Source organism: Drosophila suzukii, chromosome 3 (assembly GCF_043229965.1).
Source record: "Drosophila suzukii chromosome 3, CBGP_Dsuzu_IsoJpt1.0, whole genome shotgun sequence".
NCBI classification, from domain to species: domain Eukaryota; kingdom Metazoa; phylum Arthropoda; class Insecta; order Diptera; family Drosophilidae; genus Drosophila; species Drosophila suzukii.
Window position 1 is genome coordinate 2,622,673 of NC_092082.1, and position 27,339 is coordinate 2,650,011.

At 40.2% G+C, this 27,339-nt stretch overlaps 1 protein-coding gene across 1 annotated transcript; it reads left to right on the plus strand.

Moving 5' to 3' along the window:
* The first annotated feature begins 1,686 nt into the window (after positions 1-1,686).
* MsR2 (Myosuppressin receptor 2) lies at positions 1,687-24,862 on the plus strand. Its single transcript, XM_036815944.3, is given in 4 exon segments — positions 1,687-1,846; positions 18,657-18,929; positions 21,932-23,055; positions 23,648-24,862. Coding segments are annotated over 3 exon segments (1,962 nt in total). The 5' UTR covers positions 1,687-1,846; positions 18,657-18,867; the 3' UTR covers positions 24,424-24,862.
* Positions 24,863-27,339: the final 2,477 nt, after the last annotated feature.

Below are 27,339 nucleotides of genomic sequence, written 5' to 3' on the forward strand. Positions count from 1 at the left end.
CATTTCTTTCCGTATACCTTTATCTGTGCAGGTCTCGAGTATAATCAAATTTCTTTTGTGGCTTGCCGGCAAGTCGATGCAATTGAAAAATAATTGAACACCTCGAATGCTTATTGAATGTCATTTGGAAATTCATGGCTATGCGGATATGTGAGTACCATGACAGGATGAGGAGGAGGAGGGGGAGTAGGTTCCGGCCAGAATCAGACCTCGCATATCTAATGGATCTCCGCCCCACGCAGGCATTCAGTCGACATTGTCAACGTTCGGCATTCCACATGCCATGCACGCTGGGAAAAAAGAAAAATTATTGATTTGGTTTTAACGGCACTTAGGCCCTCATAATTGAGATCCTCGCCTTTGGCCCGTTCTTCTGGCCCTAAAGGCAAAGAAGTGTGGGTCCTGAGTCCTGTTCGAAATGTGACATAAATTGAAGGATGATTTGGAAAAGGGAAATCTGTGTTTTCTTTTCTTTTTTTTTTGGGGGAAGTTAATGCCGCCTTTGGGGGCCTGTCAATCAGAAATCTTTTCAAAATGAAGCCCAACATGGCAGGAATATATTGACAAAATTTCCTGAATCTTAAATCTCAGTTATTAATTTGCTTTACCATAACAAAAGTGGGATTTAAAATGTCGCCTGAATGACTCCTCTTTTTTCCATAATCCGGGCTTTAAAAATTCCTTAAGTTCCAATGCAGAAAATATAATAAATAGGTTTATTTCTACTGAAAATCTGTCGTTTTATTTAGCTCTTCTCACATATGTATCTTTATTTTACAACCCATTTCATTTGGAAAATCACACAAAAAAGCCAGGCATGTCATAAATAGCTAACGTTAATCAACATATGCCTAAAAAAAGAGGAAGTAAATTGAAATGCAAACATAAATTTCGCAAATAGATCCGCACATAAATCTAACACGAAGCAGTTGGGGAAAAGCGCAAGATAGAATAAAAATGTAAATAAATACCAGTCCAAATAAGATAAACGAACGTTTTACGAGCACTCGAAGGGGATTTTAAACACATTCGCAGCCCGGTCTATTAAAAGCCCGTTGTAGTTGCGAAAAGTGGGAAAATTCGTGGGGCGGGGCAGTAGGCAGGGCTGTTTATCATTTCGTTCGATGATTTATTACCCATACGCCAGGGGGCCCGAAAAAAAAGGGTTAACTGCCATATGGACGGGCTGAGGTTCCATAAATTTTTGGCATAAATACATTTTGGCGCGCTGAAAAGTCGAATGAAAACCTTTTCATTCATAAGAACAAATCGAATGGGATCCATTGCAAAAGCAGGAAAAGTAAAAGGCAAAGGCAAAACCTCTGCAAAGAAGAGTAGGAAATTGTGAGTTTTCCTCTCTCTGTTTTGAAAAGAAAATTATTTTTCCGGCTCTCTGTTTTCCACAGAAGCTGCAACTTCAACAAGTCCGCCAGCTGTTGCCTGTGGATCTCAAGTGGAAGCTGTTTTCCGCCCAGCTGCACCAGTTGCTTCTGGTGGAACGCGATTTCCCCTGGGTTTCCCCGAGTTTTCCGAACAGCTGTCGCTGCCGGCGTCGACGCCAGAAAGCTGGCAACACTTTCGACAGGCGCCCAGGAAAAGCCGACCGTCGATTTCCCGAGAGCTCGGGGAAAATCGCGAGCAGCTGCCGCTCGAGTTTTTCGCAGTTTTTCAGTTGGTTTTCCATAGCGGCGCCGCACGCACGTATCTCGGAGTTTTTCCCGGTTAACAAATAAAGAACTTGTCATCAAATCGCCGGAAAATGTGCCGCTAAGATGAAAAGCCATTATTATTTTCGGTCAAATGCGGTTGCAGTGGATTTTTCGTAGTATCTATTTTTCCAATTTGTGTAAGTTACCCTTGCCGGATTTTCATTTCGGCTGGTCGGTGAACTTTTGGTGATTTTATTCGCATTTGGTATCTGGCATCTGTGCTCGTGTCCAACTTATATTTCATTTATGGCCGAAAAAGGTTTATCTGATTAGCATAATGGCCGCCACATCCATGGGGACACTGTGCCTAATGTCCTGCAAATTGTATTCTGCGTAATCTTCTGGGTGTGTACCATTTGATTGATGTGGGTAGAGCCCAGTAATAAGTGGATAAAGAACAAAGAAACGCTGCCCAAAAGATTAAGAAAGGATGCTCAATGAGAATTTAAATACCTTTTAAATGACTTTCCTTAAAATGAAATACAAAACTTTGCAGAAACTTTACATGAGCTGTAATTATACGTATTTATGTGCCACAAAGAAGGGATTAAGTGTACTCAGAAAAATAATAGCATCGTTTAAGACTTCATTTTCAAACTAAAATTCAAAAAAACATTTTGTAAACTACCAATCCTCTATTAAAAATGAACAAATTATAAAAATTGATTAAAATTTATAATATTTTTGAAGACAAAGATTCCACCCTCATACAAAACTTTACTTTTTATGTAGTCATATGTAGTCTTATAAAATATTTTCTAAATTAATCTTGTTCCTACTTTAATGGTTAGCAAACTTTGGCAATTAATGTAAGTTATGCGGCCTTTGTAATCCCCATCAAAAGTGACTTACAAGTTTCCTAGACTTTTCCACTTATCTGCATTTTGCGGCAAACTTTTCTGCTCGCGGCAATAAATTAACTAAACATTTTTTATGATCAATGCGGCCGCTAAAGTGCAATCCAAGGGCCAGACTCAACTGGCGACTGGGGAGCACTTTCCTCGAGAGCAAGGAAAACCTGAGAAGGTTATGCCAAAATACAAAATATATGTGTGTGCGCTCGCAGGTCGTCAATGAACAAATAAACAATAAAACTGGGAATGAGACAACAAACATTGTTTGTACAAATGCGGCAAAGTCGTAAAAAGTGTTGTGAGCATAAAATTTGAATTTCCAGAAATGTACGGGAAAACAGGCATCCATGAAGGGAAACAAAAAACATAAAGTAAACCTCAAACAAATGTATACAAAAATATTTTGCATTCTGTGCTAGATTTCCTTTCTGGGTTCCTTTCAACTTTGCTTGCTGTAATTTTTTTATGGCCCACAATAAATAAAAGTCAACTAGAGAAGAAAGGCCACCAGAGGCAAACAAAAGGTTGGCTTGCGAAAATATTTGCACAGTGGCAAGAGTGGCAAACAAAAACCACCAGCTAGAGCAAAGTTTTCTAATTTCCCTCAAGGAAATGCCAAAAATACAAGCCTTTCATGTCAATACACACAAAAAGAGACACAATGCATAAAGATTTCAATTTATGGATGCCCGGAGGGTTAACAGCTTGCAGCAATTAGCCGCATGTGCGAAATTCTCGCAGCTGCCGAGGCCGTAATGCGACTCAATTTATGCTCTTGCCCGCTGGCTTTAATTGCCAGTCGAATTGTTGACACATTTAGCCAAAACAGAAGGCCGACCCATCAATTGGGGCCCCAAATAGTAAGCAGACATGCCCCTCGAAGGAACGTCAGTGTCAAGAGTCGTGGCCGAGTACTTCAATCCTGATCTCGAACCCTCAATCCCAATGCCAAGTCCATTGTGCGTAGAGCAGAACCTGAACTTTTTGGTTTCGGTTAAGTTGGGCAGCTAATTAATTTTTGTGCCAGCTGCCACCGCCAGATTCCAAGTCAGCATCCAAGAGTCCAGGCCCCCAGATGAGACAGTAATTGTCCATTGTGGTTCGTTCGGTTTTGGGCCAAGACGGGGCACGTGCCAGTGGCCCAAACCAACACCAATGGCCTGTGGCTTTTGGCCAAGACAAACTTCGGTTACATAGTCGGTGGGCTCTTGGTTTTGAGTATCATTTAAATTAATTGCCGGAGTTTAGCTAGCAAAAGAATGCAGAAACAGTTAATGCGTCGGGCATTCAATTAATTAATACTAAATTCCTTTGTTCCTCAAGCTTAAACGAGAAGTTTAAGTAACCTCAGGTTGTCTATGGGTTAATACCATCATTAGTCAAACTACAATGTATTCAAAATGTTACCATATGAAAATGAAGCTGGTATAGATTTTAAGGCAGCGTTGGCTTGGAAACTAATCCAAGAAAAAAAGTTATACATCGGAATTGCCTTGTTCCTCAAAACCTCCCTTCTTTTCATACATTTTTGGGATATATTTATTTAACTGCTGCTAAAATTCAGTTAATGTTGCAAGGAAATATTACAAGTGCAAAGCATGCATCTAATTAGTTCCGAACATCCTTGTTTCTTAAACTTTCCTTGTTATTTATTTTCCCTCGGGTCGTAACATTTAATTTGAATGCATATGCCACATGGGCCGTGGGCCTTTAAAACCCAGGCGTCAGAGCGTAAAATCATAATTCCTTATAATAATAACAATAATTCCTTTGTTTAACCCAAAAAAGCGACGTGAAGGTTGCAAAGTTGAGCAGTTGAGCCACATGTGTGGCTGTCAGAAATCAACTTTTTTGATAAAGGAAGTGGGGACACTTTACAGCCTGTTACAAAGTTGTGAGCCCTGCAAAAGTTTTCCTAGCCCATTTAGTTCATTTGTGGGCAGAATGAATAAATTCAAATGAGAATGGCTCAAAAGATTTATGCTCATTTCTTTGGGGAGTCTAGGAGTCTGCCCAAGGTCCGATAAAAATAAGACGACCACCGGGCGGGCCATTCATCAGCTATCTGGGCACGTGATGGCGTACTAAAAGGGAAAATGGTAAAACCCCTTAAAGGGATCAATAATTCACATTCCAAGTGCTGAGCCTCGAGAATCGGGGGTTGAACAGGGCAAATACATATATGGATACGTATATCCGAGCACTTGAAAGGTTGGATGCTGCGTAATATTTTCATGCAACAAACCGTTGCAAGGTCAAAACCGGAGGCCCCATCATAATCGCAAAAGTTTCCACATATGCCATGCATGAGCGGTCCATAACCATATCTCGTATTTATATCACTTCCTTCCCCATCCATCTCTTGTTCTTCCTCTTGCTCAGTCGGAAAATAGCATTGCATAAATCTGGGCAAATATTACGCATACGCAGCAGCATCGTGCGGAAAAGCCATATCAAGCGCCATATCATCTTGCCATCTGTCAGTGCAGCGCACTCTGCAAATCTCAGCCATAAATGATGATTGCATTTAAATGATATTTATGCCGATGCGTTGTACCAAAAAGTCAGTGTGAATTATGCAGTCCTCGGGGAGATTGTTTAATTAAATAAAATGCATCTGGAAAAGCAAGGATGTCGCATCGCAAAAGTTCTTGAGAAATCATGAGCGGCAGTAAAATGTCGTACAGAGAAGAACCATTAGTGGATAAGCCCTTACATTTTATTTAGTTGCTCAAAACATTTCTGAGAATTCAAATGGGTGACGTGCTGCTCAGCTGCATTTCTTACAGCTCTACAATTTTAATAAATTGCAAGTAAGGACAGGCGAGGTTTATTCCTTATTCCTATGAAAAAGATTTAGAACTATCACTTTGGCTTTGAATTGCTTACAGATGTGTCAAAAAATATGCAACAACTTATTTTGAAGACGAAAAGATTCAATCGTTTATTTATTGCATACTTTTAGGCACCTTTATAAATGAATTCAAAATGCTTTCTATTTCTGTCATAAATAAAGTGAAAAGGGATTTTTCTCGAACTTATAAAAACCTGATAAGTATTAGAAGAGTCGAAAAATTACAGCATAATCACTCTAGGGATTAAAAGTCACTGAAGATTTTTTCCGAACATCCTTGAACATCCTTATATATCTTTGTAGTACATCTCCCAATTCCGAGGATGAATAGCTAAAAAATTGGAAGAGAAACATTGCTATCTAAATACAAGTGATTGCAAGAATGGAAGCTTTAAGTCGACGCCAAGATAGATCGAATGCAATTATTCTGATGGCGCCTGGCACGAAAATAACTATTTCTTGGCCACGCTCTTTAAGCTCAAGTGCTTTGTTTTGGGGGCAAGGGACTTTCACTTGGACTTGGACTCGAACGTGGACTTGTTCTTCGGCCGACACGCTTGTGAAAATAAACAAAGCCAATGGCAATGGCAAATAGACAAAAGACGCGACAGACAGCGGCCCTTAAAAGATTATAAAGAAGCAGGGTGCTCGCTTCGTGGGTGGATGTCTGATGGCCAGACAAACTGTTGCTCATGCCCCATGAAACATGGCATCGAGCATAAGTGGAAGTCGCATCGAGGATGGCTTTCATTCTTTCTCCTTTTTTCTGTTTCCAGCAGTCTTGGTTTTTTGTGTTTGCCTGATAGCTGTCAATACAGAATCAGAAACAGTTAACAGGCAGTCGCAGCGGAAAAGTTACGATTCAGCATTATTCCTTTATGTTTATGTCCAGTTTTGTGGATAGCTCTTTAAGAGCACTCTTCCAGAGTTATGAGTTTCTTGTCCTGTCACACAAACACGTTCTCTCGCTGTCTTCCCCCAACAAGAAATAAAGAACTCTCAGCTCTAAGCTCCTGCCACAAGACAAATGGGATTTTTCAGCCAGGTCTAATTTACATATGCTTATCAGGCGCCCGCCAACCACATATCACTCCCTCTGTCCAATTTCCCAGCTCGAGAAATCTTTCTGCAACAAAGGAAATGGAAATTGCATCGAGACAGGGCATCAACAAGCTTCTCAGGCAGAGACAGATGGCAAGTCGAAACTTCTGCTAGAAAGTCGGGGCCAAGAGGTAAAACAGGAGGTTAAAAGGACGAAGGGGTTTCCAGGAACGAAATACTTTTGTGGCATAAACAGGAAGCACTGAGGACGCATTACCTGCTGTTGACATTTCGCAAGCAGCCAGGCATGGAACGTGAGGTCTTCGGTTCACAGAAGATCTAAGGTCTTCCCTTTCGCCCACTGAGCACTTGCTTGCTGCTATTTTTGCAGCATGCTGGTCCTCCGAGGACTTAAAATATATCTGGCTTAATTAAGGGTGCACAAAGCGAAATACACTTAGCTGTTGCCATTTTTGGAAAAGCTTTTAGCCACTATCATATATACCTTCGCTCTCAAAAAAATAAACTATAATAAAATGAAATCCTATAAAATTTATTAATATTTTTTCAACATCCATAGTTCTTATAATAGTTGGAGTTATAGTGAGAAATATTCACTTAGTCTCTGTCTTTCCATTATTTTCTTACATACTACATATCTACAAATTTCCAGAAAGTTATTACTTGGTTCTTATAAAATATATGTCTTACAATTATACATTCCTAATACATATATTTTTTATCCGTGCCTTATTACAATTTTCATGAGAATCTCAACCGAGATTTTATCTTCGACTTTCCCGAGAAATCTCCTCACTTTGCTACATCTGTTTCAGGCCACTTGTGTGTGCTCTAACGAGGAGTGACTTGCACTTCAGTTGGCCATTTACGGAGCACCTTTCGATGGCCAAAACCCGCATGTCATTGTCAGTCATCAGGGGTCCTTGGCCACCTCCCTACAATCTACCCCAGAACCTACATGCTACATTGTACAGCAACACGCCTAATTCATTCATTTATTCATCGGTTACCCGCACCTTTGCTGTGGCATCGTAATCGATCGCTTCAAACGATTCAATTGCACTAAGGTAATGGCATTAGACCAACTTCTGTTGGCCAGCAATTCACCTGGGCCCACAAATCATTCAGTGAGTCATTGTGCAAAAAGCAAGGGCTGGTAAATATATTTGGAACTTGCAAGTCACCAAAAGAAATGTTGGTACAACATTGTTGTGGGGAAATGTTGTAATATATACCACAGCTAGTCAAAATACCTGAATGTTATATAGGTGTGAGAACTAATCATAAGAAGTTGGGCTGTCATAAACCATTATTTTAGGATTTATAAATTAACTGGATATAAGTTCTAATGGTATTTAAGATTGAACAAAACACTGTTTAGGTACTGCAACATGTTTTAAAATTATAACAATGGGTTTTCCGATTTCTTTTAACCTTTTACTTATAAAACTCAAAAGATTTAAGCCGCATGACCTAATTCTTGGTGTTAAACCTCTTTGTTGCTCTGGCTGGAGGCCTGGCAATTTATTAGAACCCAATCCCTCTTTCGAAATTCGATGTTGGCACGTGAGAAACTGGCAGTTGGATGGGAGAATAATGGCCGGATTGGCGACCTACAACCTGTGCACCCCAAAATGCATGTCAATGGCCCAAGTGGGCGTGGCAGCGTGGCATTCACTTAGTGCCGAGTACTTTCCCCGGGCTCTCAGATGCTGCCAAGAGTTTTCCTGTTCAGGTTTCTTAAGCATTGGCTTTTCCCTTAAAAAGTAACATGTCCGAAAAACACTTTGCCATTCGACTTCTCCGGGCAGCCACTCAGTCTGAGATTTTCCCCCACCGGAAAAGTCGCAGTGGAAAACTCATGGGGTGCTGAAAGGAGGTGGTGCTGCTGTGTGTTCAAGTCTCGAGGACCCTCAAGTGCGTTACAGGCCACTTGGCCTTGTCTTACAGCAAGTCTCTCACAATGCAGCCAACGCCACTTTTATTCAGTATTCCACATTCATTCTTATTCAAGAAAACTACTCGGTTCAGTGTAATTTTCTCGAGTTGCCTAAAGATACTTGACCCAATTTTTTTTTTGAGCTTCCTCAAAAGAATTTGTGTCGAGTCTTTAAGTTCAGTTTTTTTTCTTTTGGTCTTTGAGCAGCTTTAATTTAATTAAAACACTTGCTTTGATTCTAGCTTAGCTTAGTTGGTTGGTAGGTAGGTGACTAAGGCATAAAAGCCCCCGAAACAATTCAAGTGTCCGACCGGAAAAGTGGAAATGGACAAAATGGGAAAGCAAATAGAACGGCAGTGGAAAAATTCCGAGCCACTGGGCATTCAGTTCGGTTCGGTTTAGTTGTAGTTGAGTTGAGTTCTTTTGGGCAGTTCAGGTGGATTGTCACTCCAAGGTAACCGAGCGTTTTGTAGCCGTCTTTTGTTTGCCTCGCCTTTGTCATCGCACCGAAATTTGTTACCTTTTGGCCGAAGAGGACAAGAGCTGTGTAAATTTGGGGACTCGCTTTTGAATTCCCCTTCTGAATATGCATTTTCAGAGGAATGATAAGAGTGGCAATAGAGCTAGTGATGGGCTAAATGCAGCATTTTTTACGCTTCAGGAATAACAAAATTTTAAGTCCAAAAAATATCCCCTTTATCATTTAAAACTAAACGTGTCTAAAAGTATGCAGTAAAAATCACACTGCGGTGCATGATACTTCCGTGTAAAAAAATCATAGCATACTTCTAGACACCTTTAAAAAGTAATTGCTCCATTGCTGTTAAATCTACAATAAATATTGGTGCTTTTTATCTCCATGGTTAAATTCACTCTTTTCCGTAACTCGTTTAAACCAAAATAATAAATTTCCCATCACTGACAGCACTTTCAATTTGACTGCCTGGCTTTAATCAAGCTCCAATCAGAATTGGTAAATGTAAGTGCTTCGTAGTTCTGCTGCACATAAAGGGAGCCGTAGAAATTACAAAAGCCAGCGCCATAAAATGCGAAAAACCTCAAGAGCGGACCAACACCTCCAGCAGCCCTGGGGAGAAAACTTAATTGCAGCATGTTGAGCCTGGGTAACAGTGCGTATGAGCAATATAAAGCCAACAAGTCGGAGGTGAATTCAGAGGTTCATCTGGAAGCAGCGAGAATGGGTGGCAGACTTCTCCCCAGAATAAAAGCCCCGGTTAATACCAATACCGTCGACGTCGTCCTACCTACCACGCATTCGCTTTATGTGAGTGCCTGTCTCCGTGGGAAAAAACTAACAAAAATGCAATTTATGCTGCGTCCTCTGGCCGTGACGCGAACCCAAGTCACTGGGAATATAAAAACTGGTCATAAAATACGCCAAACATGTTGCCATCACACGCATCATGTGAGAATACCATTTAAAATGTGTTTTAAATAGGCAAAAAGTTGCTGGAGGCTGGCGAAAAATGAAAATAAACATAAATAAGGCTCAAGGTCAGGTGTTGGGTGCATTGAGAGAAAATTCTTTTAAATTTAATTCCTTAAAATAATATGAGACAATTTAATTTTATTGTAAATTATACTTTATATTTTATTGAATTTGCTTAAAAATTTAATGGCGTGATGGATATAACATATTATAAAAGTACCAAAAGTATGCTGTAAAAAACCCTTTTGACTTTATGGTTCAAATAAAAATTGTTGCATACTTTTAGACACCTTTCTTAGAAATTGTTAAATGGTAGCGATTTTTAAGGCTATTTTGACTTTCTGGAAAAATAGTACTGCATACTTTTTAATACATTTCCTAATGATCTTAAAATCTAAATGGTTTTTTGTGGCTGTCTTGACTAACTTGAAGGACCTGAAAGATATTTTCTCAGTGTGCCTGGCGTGTCCCAAATATAAATGGCGTTACCGTTAAAAATTTGTGTAATTTTCTAATGAATATTATTCGCACACACGCGCTGGGACGCGATGACGGTGGCTATCAGCCCCCAGGTATGCAGTACAAAATTAACATTATCCCGCGGGCGAATGCGAGTACGAGAACGCCGCCATTGATTAGTGTGTATTAGTATGTAAGGCACGGCAGTGGCTCGGAGTTAAATGGAGCGTGGTGCGGGTTTTAATGCCCGTGCCCTAACTGTGATGGGGGGATCAGGATCGGGATCAGGTGAAGGTGAACGTTAACTGGGGCATTATGACTTACCCCCGAGGGCCCGATGCCAGAATGAAAAGTTATCCAGGCAGACAGAGCTCATGGGGAAAGGAAATATTATTCTGAAAAGTATTGAACAGCCCGAGGCCTGGGAATTCTTTTCTGCAACCGAAAGGTAGGGCACAAAAGTTTGGCCCAGGACTTTTTAATTGCGAGTTCTACATTTCTGTTGAGAAACTTTTTGGGCAAATTAATGAAAAATGCCTGGGAAACATTCCATGCTGAGCAGGCGGCTGGGCTTTAAATTCTTTAAATTTGCATGGTTCTCCCAACATTATAAATTACGCTTAGATTTTTGGCAACTTCAGCTTTAATGTGGCCAAATTTATGCATTAATTTATGCGGCAGCAGTCTCAGCAACCATTTCCCCCCAGCCAAAAGCAAACAATTGGCCATGGCCAGCTGCTGGTTGCGGGCAAGTCATTTAATTTTATTATGACATAGCAGTTAAAATGTTTGACTATGAAAAATTGATGGTACTTTTTTCGGGCTTGCTAAGATTTTTTTCTGTCGTCTAGTCGCCGCCCGAAAGGCGTCTGGAAATTCAGTTAACGCCATTATGTTTTTTGCCCTTCGACGCACACTAAATGTTGTTAGCTGACGGCTTGTCCGCCAAATTGATGGCGCTTTAATAGAAAGAAAATTCGGGGAAATAAAAACCGTCGAACCGCGAACCACCAACGGCAGCAGCAGGTACTTGATAATAAATTGAAAAATAATATTGAGCAGACTGTGCCCGAGTTTTTCTCCTCTCGATTTCTTTTGGTCCTTTTGGGGGGATTGCCTGTCATGTCCTCGCCATCGAAATTCGCATTCGTGGCCATGGCGACATGAGGACGTGCTCACCACAAGTGCCAGGGATTTGTATCAATGCTAGAAAGCTTGAGTATATACACTGAAAAATATTTTTACTTAAGAAATGAATATTAATGAAGAAAATATACACCCTTTAATTCAGAAAAATAAAATATCGGTAAATAGTACTTTTGAAAAATATTAAATATAATATTGAAGACCTGTAAAAATGAATCTTTAACATAATAAAATTTTAGAGAAAATACAAATTTAAGTTCAGTTATGAATTCTTATAAATAACAATGTCGGTACTTACTACATTTTTCTTAAATATCCACTGTTTGTGAAGAGTTTCTTAATGATCAAAGTGTATTCCACATTTATTTCTTTTAGAATTAAAATTTTTTAAGGTGTAACATTAAAAATAGGATGCAACAGGAGATGTTGTTTGTAAAATAAGATTCTCTCGAAAGGGTAGGTATCCTTGCACTCGAATTTCCCCCTTTTCTTAAACTTTTTCTTTGCTAAATTTGGTTTGCTTGTTAGGTTTATGTGGCAGCAACGGATATTATTTTCCTCGCTTGACAGCCAGCATTGGAAAGCAGAAAATATAGATTGAACAGAAGAGTTTCCGCTGTCGATAAGCTGGGTAAATGCTAAGGAATAGGACTACTATCCACCACCCCCAAGAACCTATAACTTTTTGGTTCGACGCGGTTTTGTCTTCAAGCCAAGGCTAAATCCAATTTATGGGCAAAACAGCTGCTGTGGCAAAGCGGAAGTTGATTGCTTTTCAAAAATGAAATTAAAATTTTACTGCAAGCCACACATTTGCTGTTGGATTAGCCGGCAGAATTTTAATGACCGCAAATGAAGTGTTACAATTAATAGCCAATAAACTGCAAAATTAGTTTCAGCTTTTATGGTTATTTCCTAATTACATTTGGGTAATTAAAAATGTTTAAAGTTTATGAGCTAAGCCACTATCCAATTTATATATTTTGTAGGGATTTTATTAATCTTTTAATAAGTCGGGGGTGTGTTTTGTGAGTACAAAATATTTGAAAAAATTAAATTACATTCTAACCAGTTCATTAACCATAAAAATGAATTTTCAATTAACTTGGTCATTAAACCAGCTTTTAATTGCAAGCACATAATACATTTGCATTCCCTATAAATTTTCCACTTTAAAGTCGAAAAATAAAGCCACTGTAGAAAATAAGGCGACGACTTTATAAACTTATTCAAAACTGAAAAAATCAAAAACCGAATAACATTGCAAATGACCTTAAAATTATGTTAATTTAAAACGTTTTTCCACTCCCAAAATTTAGATGATTCTGTTTCTGATTCTGGCAATACATTTTGTTCCCCATCGCCATGTGCACTCAATCAATAATAATGCTACATTCGCCAGCCAGCCAAATATTTTCTAGAAATAAACCCATTGTCAGCAGTTCATTCATAACAATGAGGTGTGAAAAATTCTATTTATCGCTGTCCAACTTTCTCTCTCTCGCTGCCCCAAATAAGTGTCATAATTTATTGATATTTTATAGGGCGACAGACAAAGAGAATAATCGCTGGAGAGCCGGGGCTTATGCTGCTAATCAACTGCCGATTGCCAATGGCAGGTAGAATTTCACTGTAATAAACATGTCGATAAGCAATAAACCACCGATGGGATGGCCTACACCCTGGACAACAACAATAAACAAGTCCGATAAGCCGGCCAGATTAATATCATATTCCGATATTCCGTGGGCCATGGGCAAACAAATTAAAATGGAAAAGTGCCAGCCCACACAAATATTATATGTGTGCAGCAGAAGGCTGCCAAATTGAAATGTATTGCTGAGCCGGCATTATGCCATATGCCACCGTTTGGGAGCTTGTCGATGGGGCGCGAATAATGGTGATATAATCGAAGTAAATGGCGTGACACTTGGCAGCGTATTCATAACCACTGCAGTTTCAATTAACGCAGATTGAAATATTAATTCGGTGGTTTCTCTATAAGTGCACCACGATAGTTTATCAATCATATACTCGCATTCAATTTAGGTTTTATTACGCTCTTCCTAGCGATAAATGGCATTTACGACCCTCGAAATAGGCCATAATAATTTTATTTGATGTATATAATATCCATCTAAAAAGCTCTCTTCAATGAAACTTAATAATTGAGATCCAGCCGAGGGCAATTATGTAATGTGGCCCGCCATTGTCAACAGTTTTAATTAATCTAAAATACCTGAAAAGGTGGGAGGGGAAAATGCGCAGGAAACTAATCAGTGCAAAATAACACAGAACAATGGCCGGGAAAGTTGGCTGCAAACTCGAGTTGTGGCCTAAACAGACCAGTAATTACCTTGACCTGAGTGAAGGGCTGACGGGATACCATCAATTTGTGCTCTGTTCTGGCAACTGTTAATGAAAAATACTGAACTCATTCAAGGTTTTAAATAATTAAACTGCAAACGTTTTTGCCTTTAAAACAATCCATATATAAGAAGAAATTATCTGTGCTTTCAGCACTTCGCGTGACTGCTGACACAAAAGGGATTCTGAGGACTTTCCCCTTAAATATGCAGCAGTGTCCTCTGTTTTCCGCTGCGTCTGCCTGATTGTCAAGTGACGGACAACCGTTGACATGTTTGTTGGTGATCCCTGGGCATCCTCCTCCTCCACAATTACTGCCCCTACCAACCCAAAAAATGCCCCTATATTTGCACCCGCTGAGCCAAAGCGTTTTGTGAATGCTTAATTACGAAATGCGCTCATGTTTGGGCGCAGACTTTCGGGGCGCCTTAACTGGGCAAATATTTGAGTGAGGCGCCGGCGAAATCGTTGACACTCGCCATGTTGACACTTTCCGCCCACAAAAGCCCACATTTATAGACCGAGTCAGTGCGGGGTTTCGGTCTCGATAAAGCCAGCGTGAAATCAATGGGCAAATAGCCACAAACACAATGGCAAGGCAGGAGGGTATAAGTAATTGGTACAATTTCACTCGGGAAAAAATAAAAAAAGTCAGGGAATCTATTTTAAATAATATTGTTTAATTTTTAAGATATTTTATTCCAGCCATACTTAAAAATCCATGTCCCTTTAAACTTTTTTCTTTGGAATCATACAGATATTTCTTTCTCTGCACAATACATTTATTGCATTAAGAGGCACAGCAAATATCGTGGAAAAAGCGTAGGAATCAAACCGTTCCATCAAAAAAGGAGGCTAAAAATATGAAAGAACAAACAAAATTGTAGCAATACAGAAAGCTTTTAAGAGCCCTCAGGAAGGGAAAGTAGTGCCTTGGGCAACAGATAAGCATATGTGTCAGAGCAAAGACGTTTCCTAATGCCCTTCAATCTTATCTTCAGTCGCTTAGGGACCCAAATCAATAAGAGGCAGCTGTCAATCAAACTTTGAAAGAATTACGCGGCTAATTGAAGCGGACCCACTCAATAATGGAGATATTAGTTCCCGAAAAAAAACTCCAGCTTAAAGAACAGAAACTTTTGGCAGCAAGTATTGCCAACGTAACTTAAGACCTTCATCAGTACAGAGTTTAACCGAGGAGAACTGTGGTGAGAACTTTTCGGAGGGGTCAATCGAAGAAGTGCCGAAAGCAAGCAACAAACACCAAACGCCAAGGAAGTTAACAGAAAAATCGTACAAAAATAATGTCGAAGTGGGAAATTTTCGCAACAAGCCACAGCAATTAGGCAGCCAGAGAAGCCAAGCCATTTTCACATGCAGAGGTCAAAACGAAATTGCCAAGCGGATGGAGAAAATGGAATGGGAAAATGACAAGTGGAAAATAGAGAATTAGAAAGTCGCCCCTTGGCCACATCCTAAACAAGAAAAAAAGTTGCCAGTGAAATGATTTTTCAAATTTTCTGCAATTTGTGCATAAGCCGCAAGTCATATTTGATTTTGTTTCTGATTGTGTTTTGATGGCTGGTAAAAATTCCATCAAACGAAAGTAGTTTGTAGTCGAGTTACACAGTAAGAAAAGGCTACTCATGCTATAACAATAAGTCTTTCAATTAAAAGGAAATTCGATTAATTGTAAAGGTGGCGAAAAGTATGCAGTAATACTTTTCGAAATTTTATAATTTGCTGCATACTTTTAGACACTTCATTAAGTAATTTCAAAATGTATTGATTTTCGTGGCCCCTTCGTGAGCACCGACCAGTTTTTTTAAGGTGTACCGGATGTTGATTGCCTGTTTCGGAATATTGGCCATACACCGCCTGGGCCCATGACAAGTGTTCAATTATACGCGCTTAGTTGTGGCTGCCATCGCCCCTTCAGCGTCCTTGATGATGGCTTCCGGTTTCGTTATTGCGGCTTCCTTCATTTTTTCTCCCTTTTTCCAGGGGGAAAGTGAGCTTTCCACTAAGTGGAAACTCAAATGTTTAAAATCTGTGCGTGTGAGCTACAAAACCGGATTTCCGGCAGCCGAAAAAAAACAAAAAATCTAAACTTTAAGTGAGCCCGGGCAGCTGCACGTGGTCGTTGTTACCTTTTGGCATAATTTTCCACAGCCCTGCCCAGTGATTGCCCGGAATGCTGGAAATGTGTGCCAGAGCTTTTCGTTTCATAAATTCACAGCGCTGCTAACCGCACATGAAGGGCTCTCCCGGGCTCTTCTGGTCCCTCCATCCTGGCAAAGTATTTCCGGCCAGCGAAATGAGCCAGCTCACATGATGGCAATCCCCTCAACATCCACCGAGGGGGTCAGAGACTACATACACTCCCACAGCACTAGATTCTCATGCTCATTATATGGCCGAAAGCCAAAAGGAAAACAGGGATATTCAGTGCACTGTTGGCTTGTGAGGTCCTGCCTTGAGGACAGGCCAAAGATGTAATTGTACTTGGCCGGAAAATGGTTGAGCCCAGCTCGTTGGGTGCATAAAAAAATATAATGGACTTGGGTGTAGTGTGGTTTTATCGGGGAAAGAGAAAAATCAGTACATTTAAAACCAGTGAAGCTTATTTCATATGAATATGTTCAAAAAATATTTATATAATGGTGTCCCATTATATTCTAGTGTTATTATTATTACACATAAGAAGCTATATCATACTTTAGGATCTTACAAAAAATTTAAAAACTAATCCTTTAAAAATCACATTATTATAGATGGCATATAGGGTTTCTTAGGCTCTTTATACAAAACATTAAAAACCTTTTATTGTAATGTAAAAGTGTTATACCTCTTTATTCAAGACATTTTTCTATAACTCTTGAACCTATTCATAAAACCATTCTACTTTAAACACATTACCCCCGATACAATTGGCAGATAATCGGATGTGGTGTCGTTATAACACCGTGTTTGGTTAATGGTCAAACCACAATCAAACCTCACTTTGTATGGACATTTGCAGTTGTCCAACTGTCAAAGGGGGCGTGGCACTGTAATTAAAATGAGGCGGTGGAGAGAGTGGATATTGGGATGGGGATGATTATGTGATTCCATTAGGTTGAACAGAGGGGTGGTATTAATAATGCAGCTGGCGATGGCATCATTAGATCGTTTAAATGGATGTTTTGTTGTGTGGTGTTGTCTATTAAGCGGCAAGTGTTGTTCCTTGTCTGAAGACCTCTGGAGACCCCTCCCCGCCTCTTTTTGGCCTGTTGTCAGCTGCCATTGCCAGGCACTTAAGACGGGTCCTCAAACCTACAACCTCTCCCCCGAATACCCCCTAAGATATTTCGCTGTTTCTGTCATAGTCAACAAGTCCTCGCATTTACGTGACTGGCCACAACTTTAACGGCCTTTAGTCCTTTGGTCAGCAGGCACTTGACACTGGTAGCCTGGTAGCCCACCCTATGTATGATACATAGGACCCAACCCACCGAAATTTCCGAAAACTTCCGTAATGGGCGGCATACGGTGCGTATTAGTTACATTAGTGGCCACCAAATGAGACAGTGGGACATTTGTTTATTGCTTTACTACTGCGTGTTTGCATTGTACCCTGCCACAAAATCTAATTCAATTATAAGCCCTGACCGCATGTTGGAATTAGGCAAACATTTGAGGACCCGCCTTAAAGGCCGTAGTTTCCCCGAAATACCGAAATTGTGTTACTTTATTGCTAATTCAATATGCATGACAAGGATTAATTATCAATTTCAGGGTCAAATATACCATTTATAATTACTTGGGCTCAGACAAAAATGCTTATCCTGCCCAATTTTTGCCAGTCAGCATCGCAGGATGCCCTGCTAAGTCACATGGCATAAGTCCAATCTAGGCCAAAATCCCCCCGCCGAAAGACTTAATCACTGTAATGGAAGTTAGTCCGGCTTACTAAACCAAGAACCAGATTTTGTGCTTGAAATCACAAACAAAAAAAGAACAAGAACAGGACAAATATGAATGGGAAATGGAAAGATTTTATTATCACTTCAAGGCTGCCAAAACATTTGGGCCAATTTTCATTGTACAGATTTATTGCCGGATAAAAGCAGAACACTCCGGAAAGCTGACAGGGAGAAAGTTACTTTTAATTAAATGTTACAGGCACAATGCAGCTGCAACTGTGGTCGTGCAAAGAGTAAAAGTGAAGATATTTTCCTTTGAAGCGCTGGGCATTCTCCATGTTTCCTCATTTGTCTAATGGAATTACGTCGACGAGGAATGCGTGTGGGACCCAGAGTGTTACACTCAGTGAAAAAACTTATGGGAACATTTATATTATTTTATATAACTTGTATTTATCAACAGCTTGTAAAAAAATTAAACTGTTGGAGCCACTTTTCTAAACCTAAAGTTCAAAAATTAAGTATAAAAGTTCTGAAATGTTTCGTTTCTAGTCAATATTTTGCTTAAGTGTACCTTGTAAGCCAGTCTCTTGCCTGCTCCTGCTACATCGTTTTGCCCACAAATTGCTGAAATCATCTGCTTCAACAGGGCCACTGGTCGTATGCGTAATATTGATTACGAGCCCTGGCCTTGTTTTCTGACCACTTCGCCCGAATGGTAATGACTTTTCTTTGTTGATTAATTTGAATTGATACTTTTGACCTGCCCTGAACTTCGGCACTTGCATGTGGCATGCAATAGCTTGGTATCTTGGGAATTCCAAAGCTTAAATTCTGCTAAAATTAAACCAAATCGACGAACGAAAGAGAATTCATTTTTTATTCAACTAACGCCTTTTGTACATTTGCAGGTAGCATTTTCGCCACGCAGCTTGCATATTTAAGAGCTGGAATTTCCGAAAAGAGGGAATTTTAATGAAACGACAGAGGCGCCACGGGGGGCAGTGAGTTGGGCAGCCGGAGAGGACACGGCGGTCAATCAAACGGAGTCCAGGAGCCAGAACATCCCGCCAGCCGACGACCATCTGACCACCGGACCAGAACCAGCTCATCATTGACACCATGGTCACGAACATGTCGCAGCCGCATTATTGCGGCACAGGCATCGATGACTTCCACACAAAGTGAGTACAGCGAGGACATGGGCTCTACGCCCCGGGGATGTCTGCATGTTAATTACTTTTTTAAATGTAATTTGCATAATGATTTGCCAGCCATCCAGGGCGCACATAATGAAATCATGTGTGTAATTGCCTACGGCCAAGGTGGCAAAAGGCTAACCAAGTGCATCTAATGCGGGAAGGCAGGGCCTAACCTTTGGCTTAACAAATACTGAGGAAAAATCCACACAATATTGGTATTTGTGGGTGGAAAGCAGAATTAATTTTTCATGGAAGATTTAACAAAATAAAGACATTAATATTTTTTTGTATATCACAAGCCGTGGCTTTCTCTGATAAATTGTGGAAGGAATACTTTGTCTGAGGCCAGCTTTATTTATCTTTCATTTGTCGTTTCTATCTGAGTAGGCAATTTACATGGATGACTTCATTTCAAGGCTTTTGCTGTTCTTTATACTAATTTCTTTAGTTTGCATATTTTAAATCTTACACATAAATTTCATACTGAGATTAAATATTGTCGACTTAATTTTAACACATTGCGGTAACTTTTGAATTTAAATATAAACATAAGAACCGAGAATGAAGATTTTAATAAAGAATATTAGAGAATTTAAGCATTCCATTCTGGAATCCGGGAAATACGGAAAAATCAGACATGAAAATGGGTCAAAATTTGGACCCTCGTTTTTCACATAAATTTCAATGCAGAATATTAGAGAATTCAACCACAAGTTCATAGAGGTATCCCACGTCTAAATCGGGCTCGAAAAACTCGACCTATGAAGTCTAGAAGTGCATTTTTTGGTTCCTATTCTGGAACCCATTGGATTTACGGAAAAATCAGACATGAAAATGGGTCAAAATTTGGACCCCCGTTTTAGATATAAATTTTAGTGCAGAATATTAGAGAATTCAACCACAAGTTCATAGAGGTATCCCACGTCTAAGTCGGGCTCGAAAAACTCGAGTTATGAAGTCTAGAAGGGCAGATTTGGGTACCCATTCTGGAAGCCATGGGAAATACGGAAAAATCAGACATGAAAATGGGTCAAAAATTGGACCCTCGTTTTTAACATAAATTTTAATGCAGAGTATTAGAGAATTCAACCACAAATTCATAGAGGTATCCCACGTCTAAATCGGGCTCGAAAAACTCGAGTTATGAAGTCTAGAAGTGCAGTTTTTGGTTCCCATTCTGGAACCTATTGGATTTATGGAAAAATCAGACATGAAAGTGGGTAAAAATTTGGACCATCGTTATATACATAAATTTTAACGCAGAATATTAGAGAATTCAACCACAAATTCATAGAGGTATCCCACGTCTAAATCGGGCTCGAAAAACTCGAGTTATGAAGTCTAGAAGTGCAGTTTTGGGTACCCATTCTGGAAGCCATGGGAAATACGGAAAAATCAGACATGAAAATGGGTCAAAATTTGGACCCTCGTTTTTAACATAAATTTTAATGCAGAATATTAGAGAATTCAACCACAAGTTCATAGAGGTATCCCACGTCTAAATCGGGCTCGAAAAACTCGAGTTATGAAGTCTAGAAGTGCAGTTTTTGGTTCCCATTCTGGAACCCATGGGAAATACGGAAAAATCAGACATGAAAATGGGTCAAAATTTGGAACCCCGTTTTAGACATAAATTTTAATGCAGAATATTATAGAATTCAACCACAAATTCATAGAGGTATCCCACGTCTAAATCTGGCTCGAAAAACTTGAGCTATGAAGTCTAGAAGTGCAGTTTTTGGTTCCCATTCTGGAAGCCATGGGAAATACGGAAAAATGAGACATGAAAATGGGTCAAAATTTGAGCCCTCGTTTTTAACATAAATTTTAATGTAGAATATTAGAGAATTCAGCCACAAATTCATAGAGGTATCTTACGTCTAAATCGGGCTCGATAAACTCGAGCTATGAAGTCTAGAAGTGCAGTTTTGGGTACCCATTCTGGAAGCCATGGGAAATACGGAAAAATCAGACATGAAAATGGGTCAAAATTTGGACCCTCGTTTTTAACATAAATTTTAATGCAGAATATTAGAGAATTCAACCACAAATTCATAGAGGTATCCCACGTCTAAATCGGGCTCGAAAAACTCGAGTTATGAAGTCTAGAAGTGCAGTTTTTGGTTCCCATTCTGGGACCCATTGGATTTACGGAAGAATCAGACATGAAAATGGGTCAAAATTTGGACCCCCGTTTTAGACATACATTTTAATGCAGAATATTAGAGAATTCAACCACAAATTCATAGAGGTATCCCACGTCTAATTAGGGCTCGAAAAACTTGAGTTATGAAGTCTAGAAGTGCAGTTTTGGGTACCCATTCTGGAAGCCATGGGAAATACGGAAAAATCAGACATGAAAATGGGTCAAAATTTGGACCATCGTTATATACACAAATTTTAACGCAGAATATTAGAGAATTCAACCACAAATTCATAGAGGTATCCCACGTCGAATTTGGGCTCAAAAAACTCGAGTTATGAAGTCTAGAAGTGCAGTTTTTGGTCCCATTCTGGGACCCATTGGATTTATGGAAGAATCAGACATGAAAATGGGTCAAAATTTGGATCCTCGTTTTTAACATAAATTTTAATGCAGAATATTAGAGAATTCAACCACAAGTTCATAGAGGTATCCCACGTCTAAATCGGGCTCGAAAAACTCGAGTTATGAAGTCTAGAAGTGCAGTTTTGGGTACTAATTCTGGAAGCCATGGGAAATACGGAAATATCAGACATGAAACTGTCAAATTTTCGATCCTCTGTTTAAATATAAATTTTAATGTAGAATATTAGAGAATTCAACCACGAATTCATAAAGGTATTTCACGTCTAAATCGGGCTCGAAAAACTCGAGTTTTGAAGTCTAGAAGTGCAGTTTTGGATACCCATTCTATATAATAATATAAGCTTTTTATTTTGAAACAATATTATTTTTCTCCAGTGACTTAAGGCCTTGCTTTTTTCCCCTTTATCCCGAACAGCTACAAATACTTTCATGGTTATTTCTCCCTGATTGTGTGCATCCTGGGCACCATTGCAAATACCTTGAACATCATTGTGCTTACCCGCCGCGAGATGCGCTCCCCCACGAATACCATACTCACGGGTCTGGCGGTGGCGGATCTGGCTGTGATGCTGGAGTACATACCCTATACGGTGCACGACTATATCCTCAGTGCCCGGATGCCGAGGGAGGAGCAACTGAGCTACAGTTGGGCCTGCTTCATCAAGTTCCACTCGGTGTTTCCCCAAGTCCTTCACACCATCTCCATTTGGCTAACAGTCACCCTGGCTGTTTGGCGCTATATCGCGGTTAGTTATCCGCAAAGGAATCGGATCTGGTGTGGAATGCGGACTACCCTGATAACCATAGCCACAGCCTATGTGGTGTGTGTCCTGGTGGTGTCCCCGTGGCTCTACTTGGTCTCGGCCATTGCCAAGTTCCTGGAAACCTTGGATGCCGATGGCAAGACCATTGCTTCGGTTCCATTGAGTCAGTACATCCTGGACTACAATCATGAGGAGGAGGTGACCATGCAGGTCATGTCCAGTACGACGCCAGATGTTTCCTGGGCGATACCAAGTGGCTCGGGTAATGGAACAGCAGTTAGTTTACTCAGCCTGACCACAGTGATACCTCTGACGACCATCAGTTCGGGTATAACCACTTCCTCGGCGGCGTTGGGTGAGCGAAATGTCACCGTCTATAAGTTGTATCACTCTGCCTTGGCGCTACATGATCGCCAGTTCCGGAATGCCACCTTCCTGATATATAGTGTGCTGATCAAGCTGATACCCTGCTTTGCACTGACCATCTTGTCTGTGAGGTTGATTGGTGCCCTATTGGAGGCCAAGAGAAGACGGAAAATCTTGGCCTGTCATGCGGCCAACGATATGCAGCCGATTGTCAATGGAAAGGTGGTGACCCCCACTCAACCCAAGAGCTGCAAGTTGCTGGAGAAGGAAAAGCAGACGGATCGCACCACGAGGATGCTCCTGGCCGTCCTGCTGCTCTTCCTGGTCACCGAATTTCCGCAGGGCATCATGGGTCTGCTGAATGTCCTCCTTGGCGATGCCTTCTTCATCCAGTGCTACCTAAAGCTGAGTGAGTAGCCCAAGATTAGGAAACCCACTCCTCCTAGTTGTCTGTAAACCGTAATTGCTTTATTGGCTATGATAATTGACTGAATTTATGGCTGGTGTTTTCGTTGGCCCGTTTGGCACAGCCATCAATCATACGCACCGCTGACTACCATAATTGCACCACAAATTTGAGGCTTCAGTGTTCGCCTGGGCCCGACATGTTCAAGGAGTGAAGTACATTTTGTTTAGGCAGTACACCTAAAATATATGTTTAATTTGGTATTTAATTAGGGGAATTTAAAAAGATTTTAAAAATGCAACAATTTCTTTTTATACTAATAATGTAGTATAACCTATTTTTCGAAAATATAAATATTTTTTGTTTTTAATAGTATTTATACAATGTATTGTATTTAGCCTGGATATATTTTTGATTATATAAAATAGTTATCTCAAGAAAAGGTCAATTATTTGTGATTTTCCTAAGTGTAAGGGACTATAAAAACTATTTGGCCTTGAACCTCGAATGACCCTCTGTGCAACCCCGCCCACAGATGGCGTGTTGATGATGTCCGGGCACTTATGGCATTTCGATTTTGTTTCCCCCGTTTCAGGTGACCTCATGGACATCTTGGCGCTTATTAATTCGAGCATCAACTTTATCCTGTACTGCTCGATGAGCCGCCAGTTCCGGAGCACGTTCGCGCTGCTCTTCCGGCCGCGCTGGCTGGACAAATGGCTGCCGCTGTCGCAGCACGACGCCGACGGGCGGAGGCTGGGCGGAAGCGGCGGCCTGGGCGGATATGGACGCCAGCGGCTGCTGCACACGGATGCCGTTAGCAAGAGCATGGCCATCGATCTCGGGCTGACGACCCAAGTGACAAATGTGTAGCAGGAAAGCAGCGGCCGGGCGGGCATGTCAACCGCAGCCGGCGGAGGAGGAGGATTTGGTGGAGCAGGAGGAGGAGTAGCTGCATCGGTGGTACTGCCACTGGCACCATCAGTGCCTGAAGGTGATGGATGTCCCGAAGCCGCTGTTTCCACTAACGACATAAGTCTGGTGGAGAAGCTGAACCACCAGCCGGTCCAGAAGGGGGCCACCATGCCCACTAACCACCACCGAAGGCGTCGCAGTGGCAGTGGCACCAAGTGCATCTGGCCCACCACGGATTGGCTGCGAAAGCTGCGTAACCAAAAGGCCAGGGGGGACACTGAACCCGCCACTGATCACCAGGATATAGAGCTGGCCAAAAGACGCAGTAGTGTCCTGTTAATGGTATTACTTAGCAGCTCTGATGAGGTGAAAGCCAAGGCTGTTTTGGTCAGTGAACAGCCGCCTAGTCCGGCGGAAGAGGATGTGGAAGATGCCATCGATGCCCTTTGGCTGTGAGAGGTCCTCACAACCACCCCTTTTTTATACCCTGTAAATTATCCTACTACCCACTAATATTTAACTACCATGTACAGACCAATTAACGCATCAAATTGTCCAGCGCTGTTTCCCCAATTTTCCCGCCAGCGTTGTCTTTGCGGATCGAGAGCCCCTCTGCCGAGACTTCGCTCTGCTGGAAAATTAAGGGGTATTCCCTATAGGGACGCCCTGGAAGCAGCCTGCCACATTTTGTGACCACACTTAATAAGTGATATACGTGACTAAGTTTCGACCCTTAATTAGTTATGTAAGTGCTAAGCATCTTCAGATACCAAACAGAAAACGAATTATCTATAGTCTAACTATTGTTTAAGAAATATTTATAAAACGTTTCGGATGGTAAGAGATTTGATTTCTTTTTCTATGGAAATAAATGGTTTATTCGATGGTAACAGAATTTTATGTATTTTAATAAATTAATTAATGTAAGTATCCTCGAAAGGGTTTGTCAAGACTTTCGGGGAATTTCATTGCCCATAAATATCTGAGGGAAGTCTGAAAAATTCATGTGTTTTGTGGTTCTGTGGTTTAAAAAATACAACGTTGTAGGGAGATCTTTGGATTTTTCATTAAAATTCATTTACATCAAATCCCTTTTCTAGATGACTTTAAGTATGCAGTCGGTTGCACTTGGCTGTCTCGAATCGCTATTACATTTCGTCGTTGAATTTAATTTTCGGGACATTTACTGCTGGCAAAAACCCAGTGATTGGCACTTAAACATCAAGCACTCGATTTCCCGGGGTCCTTCTGTCAACCGAGTTGGCATAAGGACGAATAAAATAAACGCACAAATGGCAGTAAAAAGTGACTAAAAAGCAAATGGCAACGCTGAGAGCGTCAAGGGCGTTGATTAATTGTAATTTTAATCAAGGGGCGAGGCGAATTTGTCAACAGGGTTCGAGAGGGAGTGGAACACGCACAGAAACAAATAAAAAGGACGAGAACTGATGACCCAATTCGTAGCTGCTAATGGCCAAAAGTTTCTGGACAAAGATCGAGCTATAGATATGATATATGACATGGATTGTAGGGGATGAGGGTCCTTAAAACCCCGGAAGTAGGCGAAATCGATTGCGACGTCAGAGCGAAATTCAAAATTACAAAATGCTAAGTGTTCATCATTCATGCAACTGTCCCGAGGGTCCTGCCATAAATTTTGATAAAGGACCGCCGAATCCTGAGTGGGCGAGGCATTAAACTCCCAGCCAGCCATTGGCTTGCATAATTTCTTTGTATTAATTGTGCTGAAATAGGGCCCTAAAATTGCATTAATTTAAGGCCTCCATAAATGCGTAATTTCGTAATTGGCGCTCATTTAATTTGATTTTGTTTAATCTTTTTTCCTGTTCAATGAAAATTACAAAAAATCTACATATAATTAAGCTGATTATATGATTGTATACTAAACGAACTCAATTATGCAAATGATATAAAACGTTGACGATGACGAAATTGGTAATTTTTTATATTCTATAAATTAATTTATGAGGCATTAAATTGGACATGTTGGCAAGGAATAAAAGAATTTTCCAGTTACGATTTCGTAAAGGTGCAAAGTCAATCGAACTAGATTAAAGGTTTCTGCATTCAATTGTGGGCTTATGGAATTTTGCAAGATTTGGCCTTGTAATAATATTTTGTCTGACCAAAATGCAATTACAAACCAATTTATGGCTGCAATTCAATACACCGAAGCTTTGGTATTTGCCTTAAATTACATTTTGGGGCCCATCTGTAAATCCCAAATTGTATTTACAATTTGCAGACACAAGCCGATGAAATGAAATAAAAACACTAGCTGTGAATCAATAGAGTCCATCTTTTACATGGTTTGGCCAGCTAAATGCCATTGAAAATGTATGAATGGCTATTTGATATGGTTGTCTACTCATACCCACACTAGCTATGCGGCCAATTCCCACTTTATATGTAAGGGCACTGAAAAAAATGATGATCAGTCAATGATAAAAATTATTTTTGGCGTAGAAGCAGTTATTTAAAACCCATTGCTACATGTTTTTCAAAACAGTTGATTATTTATCAAAATTAATAATATTTTATTAATAATTTAATAAATATTATATTACATTATGTATGTTACCCATATAATTTTTTCTGTGTAAAAAAAGTGCAAGCAAACTAAATTTGCAGCTCTTTTTAGAATGCCAAGAGAACGGAAGCGGGGAGTCGGATAGGAAGTGTGGAAAGGATGGAATAAGCGATATAAACGAAAATGTAATCAAAGGGTTTGGGAACACGAGTAACCAAGGGTCAAAGGACAAACGTGCAGAATGAAACAAGCCCCTTAAATCCCCTGACTCCCTCTTTTCATCACACATTGACCGATGGAAAGTTTGTGGTTGGGCAACAGCAAAACTTTTCCATGAATTTAGGTCATTTTGGGGTCACTTTGGTGTTGTTAACTTGTTGAATAGTTTAACGTACGGAATACAGAAGTTGTGTGGCATTTGAATATATATTATAGCTAAGCAATTCAACTTCCAAATTCCATGAATGTTTTACAATAAGTTAAAGAAATGATATCCCTTGAATAAATTCCAGCCAAACAATAAATCAACCAATAAGAAAACTATTCCACTTATTTTACACTCAACCAAGAAAAACTTTTTCTGTAAATGAGCAAGCCCTGACTAACCATAAAACTATAGAAAAGCTAATTATAAAACCGCTAGTGGGCCTTCTGGCCGAAAAATCAAATTAAAAATCCGTCCAACAAAATATGTAAATATTCCGCACCAATTTTCGCCAAATCATCGTCAGTAGCTTTAATTATAAAATCATCCCCCTGGCGAGTTTCAAATGCAATTGCCAGAAATTTCATTGTATTAAGCGCACATCAAGGCCGAAAAA